General features: G+C 42.5%; 1 protein-coding gene across 4 annotated transcripts in view; it reads right to left on the bottom strand.

Moving 5' to 3' along the window:
- LOC135242026 (protein ENTREP2-like) overlaps positions 1–13,452 on the bottom strand; it is a 103,934-nt gene that overhangs the window by 47,521 nt on the left and 42,961 nt on the right. For all 4 annotated transcript variants that reach the window (XM_064312888.1, XM_064312887.1, XM_064312892.1 and 1 more), the window contains exon 2: positions 3,423–3,479. In XM_064312888.1, the coding sequence (XP_064168958.1) occupies positions 3,423–3,479 (57 nt within the window). The remainder of the gene's footprint in view (positions 1–3,422; positions 3,480–13,452) is intronic.

Here is a 13,452-nt window from a genome sequence, read left to right as displayed (position 1 = left end):
CAACCATCCGCCATCTTCCATCCACTACCCACACGCACACACACCCCCATACCCCCACCCACCACCAGCCCATTCCACGCTGACCAAACCCCCATGTCTGGGCGATGAGTCATTAACACGCAAGGCTGCACACGCTCACTCCGCGAACGAGTTCCAGAGAGCGAAATGGCGCACACGTGAACGAGTGAGAAAACTCACACCCTCGCCGATGTGACACAGAGGAGGAGAGCATTTCCACATCCTAAGATTTTCAGCCTTAGGGGAATAATAAAAACAACAAGAATACAGATTCTGATATCTCTTAATGTCACTTCCTCATGACACGGTCTTGGAAAAAAGCAAGTAAAAGCCACACCTCTGAGTAACAGATATTATCCATTCAAATACTTGTGTAAGAAAACCTAGATTTTTTTCCTAGATGTTTTTATTTTTATTTTCTGTGCGTGTTCACTTATTTATTCATAATTGGAACATGGCTAGTTTCTGGAAATAAATAGTAATTTTTTGATGTCACAACGCAGTGAAGGTTATGTGATTGTTCTGCCCTGCAGAGGTGGTCTAATAGGGTGGTGATGGTGACATGTCTTGTTTTCAGGAAATACACTTTTTCACAACAACTTTTACATTGCTATTCTGATCTTCTTCCAATTATCCAGTTCTTGAAACCATCAATTCAATATCATGGAATTGACTGTCCTTATTCTGTCACTTATAGAATGTGACTGTTTGACCTTTTTTGCCAGCTTAATGCTAAATCACCCATCACAATGTATCAATCACTCCATTTGTTTTCACCTTTGGTGTGACATGACAATCTATTTCTGTGTGTTTCATTTCATCTATAGTTCATAGTACAGCATAATGTGTTAAGCCAGTTAATAACCTGTTAATACAATGTGTGATATTGAATTTGATTGCAATCAATTCCAATATTACACATGGTTAACTGCACACGATTGCAATATGTTTCTTTCGCTAAGTGCTCAACGTGCTGCCACTGACCGCACCATGTCACACTCATGCAGATCTCAGCGGACAGCTTGCCTGCATTTTGAAAAAAGAAAAAGAAAAATCTCAATATTTGTCTGAAAGTGAGAGAAGGGTCTTAGAATGTTTATGATCAATGCAAAGACACAGTACGCTGCTCTGGGACCCAAATCCCAGCAGAGTAACAACAGCAAGCCCTCTGGCTGGGCTGGGACAGCGCTGTGGAGCAGTACAGTACATATCTGCTGGAGATCACATCAGCGGCACCTGCCTGCCCTAGGATAGAGACTTTCACCGCTCATAAAGTCTCTATCACTGGAATTGCATGCTTTTAGTTTTTGGCCATGCCTGATTATTGGTCTCCAGAATGTAGCGATTAGACTGTGAAAAATGTGTCTCTGTGTGTTCATACGTGTATATACTGTATGTGTGTGTCCTGTATTGTGTGTGTGTGCGTGTGCGTGTGTAATAACGCTTATAAAATGAATCTATGCCACCAGCAGTCTCAGTCTACGGTGCACTTATGCATGAGCGACATGCCTGATTGAACAGAGGACACCTGAACTAACGCAGCGTGAACTCTACTTCCCATACAGGTGGGGGGAGGAGGGGGGGGGGGACCTTATGGTCGACAGTGGGAAACTGAACACTGGTTCTCCGGTGCCTGATATGACAGACTATCAGCAGTAACACCCCTCCCCCTCCCCCCGTGTGTTTCTGACTATTTAAAATCCAGGTATCATCAGTCCAATTCACAATTCCCACCCACTACTGGAAGGGGAACATGCATGCAGCTCTCTGAAACCCAGATGTGTACTTAACCTAACTTACATGTTTGATTAAAACAACACTATGGGCAGAGCTGTGGTGTCATATACACCTATGTGGCATGAAATATACAGAAGCTCAGTCAGGCTTCCTGGATGGGGATAGCGCACTCTCCTGTGTCACAGGCTTTTAAAAGGTAGAAAGCATGTGCCACAGAATGGATAGCTAAACCTGACACACAGAAAGCCAACCTGGCCATCCCACCCACAGTGGCTTCTGGGAAATGCCCTGATGGGAACTGACACTCAGAGCTACTGTGAGCCCCTATAGGTTTCTCTGTTTTTCACCAGGAGACTACAGGGCAGAGGTCTAAAATGCATTCCACGCTAGCTATGCTACAGGCATTTCACTGGACCTCTGAAAAAGTGTGCCCACCATTGTACCGACACGCTCTACAGACAAACTGACTCATTCATAAAAGTTGCCAGCAACAAGGTTGTCTATTAAAATCTGTTTAACAATACCTATTTTCATCAGATTATTCAAAGGTTGTATTAAAATTAATACTAGAACAATACCAGCCGTATGCTTCATAATGCATCAGCAGGCAGGTTACAACAAGCATGAAAACCTTGTATATCTTTATAACTCTACAGGACTGCAGTAAGACTTGCTTTAATACATGATTTTGTGAGGTACGATGTTATATGGAGTACTGACCTAGGCAAGAAATTCAGAGCAAAGCCCCAATGTTAGAACACATATTTCCAAGCAGTAACCGCAAATTACAAACTGAATATAAAACATCACAGCTGGTAAGAGTAAAACAGCCCTTAGGTATTAACAGTGGAGGTGTATTCCTCAGAAATTTGATCTGGCATTTCAAAGTTCACTTAAATCTATTAACCTCATTTTAATCCAGCGGCACAAAGGTACACGTTTTTCATATTTATTAATTTATTAATATGGGCAATAACCTGCCTTTCTTAGACCACAGGGGAGCAGGCAATATTTTAACTGTTGCATTTTACATTTTATGGATCATGTTAATGGCATGCATGTGCTGAAGGTAGGCGGTTCCGACAGTAAATCAGGTTGTCATGGTGATACTAAAAAAAGCCCTGGAAATCAATATTTATGAACTTAAATACGAAAAAAAAAAAAAAAAACAGGATGATGTCAGCCTACATCACTGGGGAAACATTTGCAATGATTTAAGAATCATCCTTAATGTTATAGTGGTTGACCACTATATTGGCCAGGGAGATTATATCTCTGGGGTTGTTACATATTAATATATATATATATATATATATATATATATATATATATAGATTAAAGATCAAGGCTTGCTTCTCTTACTTCAGATAAAAGCTTGGTGACTGGATGCCTGGGAAAAAGATAAATAAATGAAAAAGGCTTTCATATTTAACGACGTCTGTTTCCAGGTCACTGGTCGGTGTGTTACATCCCATCTCAAAGGCAACAGAAACGGGATCGGTTTTAACACTATTCTAAAAACAAAAATAAGCAGGAACCAGCTGACAGACGGAGCAGCGATGCTGTAAATTACTCTGGCATGGGGGCCAGAGCAGGCCGCATCGAGGAGAGTGATACGCGTATCAGTGACTTAAGCCAATCCCGAGCCCCGCAAGGGAGTCACTTACCACCAGTGAGAGAGGTCTCTTCCAGGACACCACTCCAATCAGTCCAGACAGCAGCACCTGCGGGCAGACAACAACAACACAGGTGAGCCGGCGGGCAACTGGAGGAAGAGGACAAGCCAGACATGGAGCCATTTTATATGAATATAAAACACACGTTGCATTGATATTGCTGGATCTGACAGCGCAGACGCTCACAAGGTAAAACGCCCTCAAGGACATCTTTTCACTATTCGCCACCGGAGCTGAAGCCGCTGGAGAGGGAGGCCGGGGGGGCGTTCATTTCAGCCACGATCGGGGACCGTGGTGTTAACCGCAGGTCGCGTCGTCCTCCAGTTCGCACCTCGAGTTCAGCCTCCATCGACCCCCGCCCACCAACGCTCTCCTGCCCCCGACGCCCCCCGCGCCGCCCCCGCCCCGCCCCGCCCCAGACACCCGCGCCCTCCCCCGTTTCATTTCACACACCGCCACTCTCTCGCGGCTTCCACGGCTCTCGCTGACCTTGCCTAGCACCGCGCCTCAGGAGACTGGAAGACCCGCGGCTTTGTTACATGCAAGAACGAGCTCAGGGCGACCAGACGAGTCTGCATCTGTGCTGCAGCAGTAATTCACCTCGTATAGAACTGAAATACCAATGCAACGTTAGATATATACAAACAGTTATTAATGCACTTGTAACATAGAAGCTGTAAAGGGCATTAATGATTTGATCTTCTTACCGAAGGTTTTCTCAACAGACAAATTGTCTGCGTTGACAGTTTAAACCATTCAACTAAAACCAATAAAATAGTAAAATAATAAAATATAAAGGAAACTGTGAAATGACGGGGGGAAACTGGACATATGAAGATATTTAAATTCACATACAGTACATCAGCAAAAAATCTATGTAAAAAACCTCCTAATATATTCATGTCCATCCTTTTTTAAGATTAAGATTGAAAAATGGTAAAGCTCAGGGAGTCTGAGAGATCAGTTATGCAAGTGAGCAAGGGGATTATTTGCCTTGTACCCTCACAAAAGGAACTATGAAACTATGATTTTTGGGAGGAGAGTTTACAGTAGAATATGAGGGGAAAAGCTGGAAAACTCCAACAGCCATTCAGAACAACTCTGAAACAAAGCAGGGCATCTCACACAAACCAAATCCCCACTTATTTGCATTCGCACAGCTTCTGGTGCCAGTGGCAAACCGCTTCTTCACAACAGGGGTTTGCAAACACGGGCCCAGGGAATCCACTGAGTACGCGCTCTCTCATCCCAACGATAATTACAATTTCTGAATTGCAACAAGCTGCAAATTGTTCTTAATTTGACCATTTTAATATTTATTGAAGAATGATTTACCATATTATGTCAGAAATAGCATGCCATGAAGAATAAGTGTCCCATATTCAGTTCTCAGGACTGGTAATCTGCTGGATAAATTAATGCTTTAATTTTCAAAAAATCTTCTTGATATTCAGCTAATGATTCCTTTGGAAAGTTACATCTTTTAATTGATGACATTACAGACTGACAGGCGAAATCAATGAGGTCCTAACAGCTGAAAGCGTTGACACCTGATTACTGACACTAACCCATTTTTGGAATATGGAAAACAAAAGCGGTCAAAGACAAAGCAAACGGCAAAAAGCCAACCTGCATTTTGTTCGATTATCTTTAAGGAACAAATGATTGAAAAACTTCAATCTCTCTCCTCTTTACAGCCTCTACTGGGCTCCAGTGACATCAGACAATGCGTGTATGCGCATGTAGCTTGGTCTTTCTGTCTTTCTAAAGCAAGAGTGCGAGAATATCCTTTCACTAGCCTGTTTTTTCTTTTTTTTTTAAAGTTTATTTATTCATTTTCACAGGAAAATAAAGATGTGACTGCCTGACTTGCTATTTGCTTTCATGAATTATTGATCCTGTGCTTTTCTACCACAGAAGGAGATGTGAAGCTGACAGTCTGCTTACTCAATTGCATGAGTGTGGTGTGTGTGTGTGTGTGCCTGTGTGTGTGTGCGTGTGCGTGTGTGTGTGTGTGTGTGGGGGCCTTTTACTTTTTAAAAGACCTGTTTCAGTCAGAAGGGCAGCATTGTAATTCAGAGCGACTGTAAGTCTCTGAGATGAAACTGACCCCAGACCTTACACAGAACCCCTTGTGTGTGTTGTTGTTGCTTTCCCCCCCCTTTTTTTAAACAGTCTGAAGTTCCAAATGCCAGCAGATCAAGTCAACCTCCCGGCTGGTACACAAAGCGCAAGGGGCAGGGAATGAACGACGCTTTCTAAAGTAACAAAGCCCGGCTCTCCGTTTCCACGGGAGGGGGAGGCGGACGTTCGGCGCTTTGGGGAAAGCCTCTTTTCATCTCCCGCGCTGCGATTCGCGCTCCTCCGATGCCGGAAAGCGATAGCCTTGCGTCGCGGCCTCCCCACGGGCCGCCCCTCGGCACGGTTACCGCAGGGAGACGAGGCGAGCGTTCATTATCGCACATTTAGCTGGTGAAATATTGAGGGGCGCAGGGGAGTTCGGGGCGCCGTAAAATCCCGTCTGTCAACAGGCTGCCGGGACGCAGGTTATTAACGCGGCCTTCCCCGGGACAGCCACGCTTCGGGTCCGGGGGGGAGATTGAGGAAGTGCCAACGATGTCTTCGCTGTCGGTGGAGAGACTGAGGCCTGGAGAAAGAACATTCCAGCAACTGTCCTCTGCTTTTCGCTTCCTGTGTGTCTCATCAGGATTCTCCCCCTTTGATCTCTTCTCAAATGGATTAAGATGCCATCCTTAGCACAATGAGTTGCTAAGGCCTGGCTCTCTGCTCAGTTCAGTCTCCAGTGCCTGCCTTTGTTGTTTAGTAAATTGCACGTACTAATGTATTATTGCGTATAAATAAATCTCCCTCAACTAATTTCATACTAAAATGTATCCATTATACAAAATAACTTGGCCAGAGATTGGCCATGGTCACATCCAGAACTAATCACATTAGTAAAGGAATAATAAAGCAATAGATGTTTTATTCCTCTAGGAAATAATCAGTAAACATTCGCTGAAATGACATGACACAAACCATAATTACTCTCATACAATTCCCAGAGACTTGTGATTATTTTTCTCTATCCAAGAGCATACTTGCAAGCTCTACAGGCAGCCACATCCTCATGTGTAAGTGATCTGCACATATTCACCGGTTATCAGAATCGTACCGATGTGACTTCCAATATTCACCTTGCAAAATGAATGTGAACAATGCAGACCTCAGGAAGCAACAACCACGCACACACACACACACGCACCCACACTTCTGTATGTGTGAATGTGTGTCTATGTGTGTAATAAGAAGTCAGAGTTATGGAGTGAACAGTACCACTACATTTGAAAAGCAGTCTCTAGAGGGTAAGCCAGTTCAAAATGGAGCAAACTCATTTTGGGGATGGGTGGGGGGGCAAGTGCTATGGGAGAAATTATCCCTTTCCTTTTCTGAAGGGCACACAGAGCTTAGATATTTTTGAAATTGTACTCAACCTTAATAAAACTGTTCTTGAGGGTAGCATGGGGTTGCTATGGCAGCAGTGCTAACAGACTGGGCTGCAGAGGTAATGATAGGGTCCTCTCTCCCCTCTCACAAAGACCACTACTGTAACACTGTAAAACCACACTCCCTTCACTCTGCTCCAAATCAATTTAAAATACAAAAAAAAAGAAAAACTAATTAGATCTGGCAACAAATCTGTGCAGTATAGCCTTCAATAGCCATCGCATACTTGGCTCAAAAGCACAGACGATGTTGGCATGGGACACTCATCGCTCAAAGATGGCAAATCTCAGCGAGGGGTGAGAAAAGCTTCAACACACAGACATCACGGACCACATACAAACAGACACATCTGCGAGATTAAGAACTGGCCACCGGCTTTGATTTTAGTCCAGTTCATTGCCATGTAATTCATATCATACCACCACATTGGTACTTAATCCAGACCACCGCTGTACCCGCATCAAAGCGCACGTTCCCCGGCGCTCCCGAAATAAGGGCGTTTCACACGAGTCAAAGCCACAGGGATGGAAGCCCTGAATGTTTCCCTGGCAACCATCCTCTGGCCAGATACCTGAATCTGTAATGACCGTCCGTTTTTCTCCCAGAGAGCACGGCATGCATGCCGTCGCCCAGCAGCCGAGGCGTGTTGCATCACACAAAGCCCAACATGCAACAGCAGGCCCTCAGTGCCCTGTGCGTTTGAGTAAGGGTATAACCTCACTGAAATGAAAGGCCAATACTCCACACCAGCAGGCCTGTACAACCAACCGCCATATATTGAGCATGTGGAAATTCAGCACATTAGCATGCGCATGCTCTTAACATGGCCTTAATATGAAATGAACATACTAATAATGTCCCTGTTGTGTTGAAGTTAGTGATGCTCTCTTCTGCAGAAAAAAAAAAACACAGCACAGAAAGCATTTCATATCAGGCACATTATCACTCACCTAAACCTCTCCAACCATAACGTGTGCTGTGCTGCAGCTAAAACAGGGACATCTCCTTTGCATACCACTTACTTGGAAAAATTTTGTGTATTTTTGTGATGAATTGTCTTGTGATTCACAGTTGTTTTTGATGAGGTCCCATATGAGGGAACAGTAAGAAAAACAATGCGCGTACACACCCAACTGTCAGACGAGATGAAAACGGAGATAAAAACTCCTTGCTGATGCTGTCAACATATCTTCACAGGTGGCCGGTGGGAACAATAACCGTGCAGTCACACGGTAATCTGCACGTCTTTGAGACAAAGTCACATCTGCAGGGAGACTTACACACCTGCCGCTTCGCAGTCCATCTGGAGCGGAACACCGTGTCGCACGGTTCCGTTTCTCAGTCACCCGCTTCCACAAGGACGGCTCTTCAGGCTGCAGGCTGCAGGCTTTCACAGCCTCTATTTTTGCTCTCAGATATTCTGAGGCCCTCATCAGGTGAAGTGTGGCTCTTTTGGACTGTGGACACTTGAGTTATGGCATGCCTGGGCAAGTGGGGCAGATTCAGGTTGGACCGCTCTGCAACCAGGTCAAGAGTAAGTTCCACTTCACTAAACATTCTCACGCATCCTGAGAGCACGTCATTTAATGATGGCATTGAGAATTTACTGAGAGACGGCTCTCCGATTCACAATTTAAAAGAAACATTGCCATTGCTTGTTTAATATTAAAACGTATATTGTCTCCCACTTGTCCAATTTCCCTGGCCGATTTCAGTGAAATAAACCCTTTTATCCACATAATTAGCATATAGTATCCTATCTTTGGCCAGGAGTTGCTGCTTACAGAGATATCTTAAAACTCCAGTTGCAAAAAAAGCCTTCCTCATGCTCTGAATTATCTTAGCGATTTGCACACCGAGTAAGATAACAGATGCCCAGCTCTTCCTTGTGGTGTAAAAGCCTAATGATTTTGTTACTAAGTCTCTTTTGGTTCCTGCAGGCATTAGGGATGTCAGGAGGAACCCTGTACTCCCTTTTAAGCTTATCCTTGCTCAGGCAGAGTAATTAAATGGCTGTCAAATGAAACCCACAGCGGCTTCAGTAAAAGCCAAGTGAGCTACCCATCTCTATCCTGTGTCTAACAGAAAAAACCATCGGTTCAAACTGAACATCCACACCAGAGAGCCAACCTCTCTTCACATTCAGAGAGCCAACACCAAATCAAGAAAAAATAGCAGCACAGCATTTCTGTAAATGTCAGGAAATATACACGTCCCCAAACACTCACCATCTACCTTCCAAGACCCACATTTCAGGTTAATTCAGTGTAATTCAACTGTCAGCTATTTTTTGAAACAGCTATTTTTTTAAATCCAAATACAGATGGTTTGATCCAGCTAGGATATTTCTTTAGCAGGAGAAGCTAACTGATGTTTGACTGACATATTCTATCTTCATCCATACTACCTGACTATTTAAATACCTGTAATCAAAATTTATAATGCTGAAGTGTAAACAAAAGTAAATTGAATATGATGTTAAGCCTATTTTATTCAGTTTAAATATTAAAATGTTTTTATTTTTTTATCCTGTTCTTATACTGTACTACTCACTACAGGAGGATCTGGTCTTTTGGAGATCATACTTGTTTTGTAAAGAGCACAGAGATTTACATCCTAACTAGTGTGACCATTTACAGGATACTGCTCCATTTTAGGTCTTGTGTTTATAAATGAAATCCTGTACTTCAAAAAGAAACCACTATTTTCTGGTTTATAGAATAAGTAAATGCACATCTTTGACTAATTGAATACGTTATATGTAAGAAAAAGAATAATGTAGAGTGTAGAGAGTCTTTAGGGAAATGTGCTTTCACACATGGAATAACATGTAATATGACATTCCAGAACATCATCAGGAAACTAAATTATATGAAAAGACAGGTTTTAAAATATGCTTTTTTGGATTTTGTGAGCTTTCAAAAACCGTCAATGACAAGGACACAAAACCAACAGGAATAGACTGGTACCCATATAGAACCTAATCCCTCTCTCTTATACGCACGCACATATGCACACACGCATACGCATATGCACACGCTCATGTACACACACACACAAGCACCATGGCATCCACAGAATACGCTCATCCTTATCACCATGGAAACAAGAGCACAACAGCAGGCTAGCTGATACAGCTCAAAGGGCAATGCATCCAAATCCCCTTACCTGCGTTACCACTTTCTCCCTCATTCTGTTTTCATTCACATTTCATTCAATTCTCTCAGTGCTACTCTGGGCCTCTCAACCCATTTGTTCTGCACCCTGGGTTAATCAGCCTCTATTCCAAATCAGCAACAAAGAGCATGCAACTGGCATGATAATCCACTTTCAATTTCATGATTAGAATTAAGATTAAGAAATAATTATGTCAGGAGAAATACAGAGCCCTCCAAAAGTATGGTAGAGTGAGATTAATTATTTTTGGCACATACTTACAGCATTTGGATTTAAGATCAAAAGGCGAACATGAGACACAAGTACAGACAGTCGGCTTTTATTTCATGCTATTTACATGCATATACTGTATGTTTCACCGTTTAACAGCAACAGCTACTTTTGCACCGAGTCAAAAACATTACCATTCGGGTGGAGGGCACTGTATAACTGGAAATCCAAATCAATCATTCTTTAAATTCATACTCGCGTCTAGCACAAACTGATCAGAGCTCTTTTATTTTTTACAAACGGATGCAGTTATAGGCGCTTGCTTAGAACCCTGCCCAACTGTATAGCTAACATCATGAAAAAAGAGAACGTTGATAATAACTATAAACAATAACTCTGATTTAATACTTAAGTAATGCAGCCACAACATAAAAGACTGTGACTCAACTCGAAGCAAATACTAAAGCTAAGCGCAGTGTGATAGACCTATGTGTGCTGCATAAGGTGGTTCAGTCTTACAGCGCACATGGAATTCCAACAGACAGAAAACAAACGGACATCTGTCACATCTGCCTGAGCTTGTACCATCAACCTGCTGCATCAAATCACCAACATAAATGTCATTGGAAGTCAGTTTAAGGAAACCTCTAATGGGATTCTGCCGTCTGTCTTCCTCAATAATTGCAGATGAGGAGAAACCAAAAATTGCATCAGATAATGGAAGCGAAGCCAATGAAATTTCCAATTACCCCCACAGTCTTTTCACAAGATCAAAATCAACCGTTCCATCTCAGAGGAGTGTGCTGTGAAAGGGGACTGTGACCACCATGACAAAGCTGAGTCTTAAACACTCTCTTTTGTGCAGACCCTGTATTTTCCTCATAGATATGGAAATACAGAATTAAGCAACACCAGCCACTTCTCTGGCACATTCACTTATATCTAAGGCCACTCCCGAAAACTGCAATGAGTCACAAATGTGTGCACCATAAACTGTACTATACTAAGTGCAATTATATGAAATATCACCATCCCACCCAGATCATCCATGTGTAATGCCAATACACGAATGAAAATGTGAACAAACAATATCATGCCAACAATATCATATCATACAATAGAATGGTTTCCTGGGTGATGATTCAAGCTGAATCACTTTCTATCCATGCAGGGGCGTCCCCCATGGCCCAGATTCAAGTCTGGGCTGTGCCAGGACCAGCTGTAGTCCCACAGGGCAATGCAGAGCCTGGAGAGGGAGGGCTTCAAACAGCAGGTTACCCACCCCCTCCCACCCACCCTACAATTCCTGCAAACTGGAAACTGCTCTGGGGGCCGCACGGAAAAGAAGCAGCTTATGACTGCGCTCATTGTGGAGGGGGAGCATGTCACGCTGCACTCTCCTTCCAGAACTGGGCAGGGCCAGCATGACAGGACATTCCAATTTGGGAGAAAAGTGAAATTATGGATATAACAAAATGTTATACCCCTTGGGTATATGAGTCGCAAATGAGACACAGATAAAACTGCTCAAGACACCTTACAAATATCTAACAGAAAATGTACTAGATCTCCATTAATGTAAAAAGTATATCTTGTATTCCCAATGTTCAGGGTGATGGCAGCATCCCTATAGCAAATACACAGACCAAAACCTTTCAATGACCACAGAGTACTGTAGCTGATTTAATCAGACCTCTTCAGCCAGTGATACAACTGGTGTTTGGGGTCAGTCTTAACACTCCCCCCCACACACAACAAAATTTCAAACCCTTACAGAGTAACCCTCTTGCAGAATTGATCCAAACACCTTCACAACAGGAAGACACCTGAAGTCATTTGAAGTGAATAGATCATCTCCCATTGCGTGTTATGACAATAATAAGAGATAGACACTCATTACCTCCACCTCAAATTTTCCTTGAAATATTTTTGCTAAATACACTTGTTTCCTGAATAACAATTTGTTCAGCGTTAATAAATAAAACATTGCTTATGTCTACAAGTATATGTGCTCCCCAGGGACAGTTCAGCTTTAAACTGACGGCGAAAATTACTCACAGTCAAACCACATATGCTATACATTTCATCCTTTATACATTTCTAGGACTATATCTCTCAAATAAAAAAAGCAAAAAAAAAATCTGAATATTTGAGAAGTGCACAATCATACATCCCTAGCAGTAATGACACAATGACAGGGTTTGGGTATTTCGGGGTTTGTGTTCGTGTCAGTCTCTGGATCCATCAGAGCCCCTGCGAAAGGCTTCTGTGTGCTGTACAGGGCTGTCTGTCTGTCTAATGGAGATAAATGGAGTAACCTTTGCATGTCCTTCACATTCTAAGGACAACCAGGCACTGTCCATGTATGTGCGTACGGTGCTGCCATGCCTGTGTTTAGCCATTAGCATGCACGTGTGTACCACACAGTCTTTCTGCATGTCTATTACTTCAAAGACCATTAGATAGTTTAAAGGTGTGATTGATATAAACAGAAATCAGAAAAAAGCTGGAAAAAAAAAACCTTAACTATGGGGCAATATGCCACATTTTATTGTATGCATTTGTCAGATTTCCCATTTGTCAAACTTTGGATCATTTTGACAGATCTCCATGAGAACATGTTTGCTGCAATTTTTTAACAAACCTGTGTCCTAACCATTATTCAAGCTGCTGAACACAGCCGTGAAATTGTCTTTACCCTCAGACTTACCGTTTTCCTAACCCTAACCCTAGTTTGGGCCCTTAACCCTAATTGAAGCCATTGGTAGCTTGGAAAACTTCAGAAAACCCATTTAAAATTGATTAAAAATCAAGGTAAATATCATGAATACAATAATACAAATGCAAAATAATATGTTTCAGGTCTTTTAAAAAGATTTTTTTCCTTGAAAAAATTTTCATATATTGCACATTATTTTTATGGCCATAGGTACCCATGCTACAGTAGAACATATTTGACTCATTCAAAATCATTAACAAACCTGTGTCCTAACCATTATTCAAGCTGCTGAACACAGCCGTGAAATTGTCTTTACCCTCAGACTTACCGTTTTCCTAACCCTAACCCTAGTTTGGGCCCTTAACCCTAATTGAAGCCATTGGTAGCTTGGAAAACTTCATAAAACCC

Source organism: Anguilla rostrata, chromosome 16 (assembly GCF_018555375.3).
Source record: "Anguilla rostrata isolate EN2019 chromosome 16, ASM1855537v3, whole genome shotgun sequence".
NCBI classification, from domain to species: domain Eukaryota; kingdom Metazoa; phylum Chordata; class Actinopteri; order Anguilliformes; family Anguillidae; genus Anguilla; species Anguilla rostrata.
Note: the sequence above shows the minus strand (reverse complement) of the source record. Positions and strands in the feature narration are given on the sequence as shown.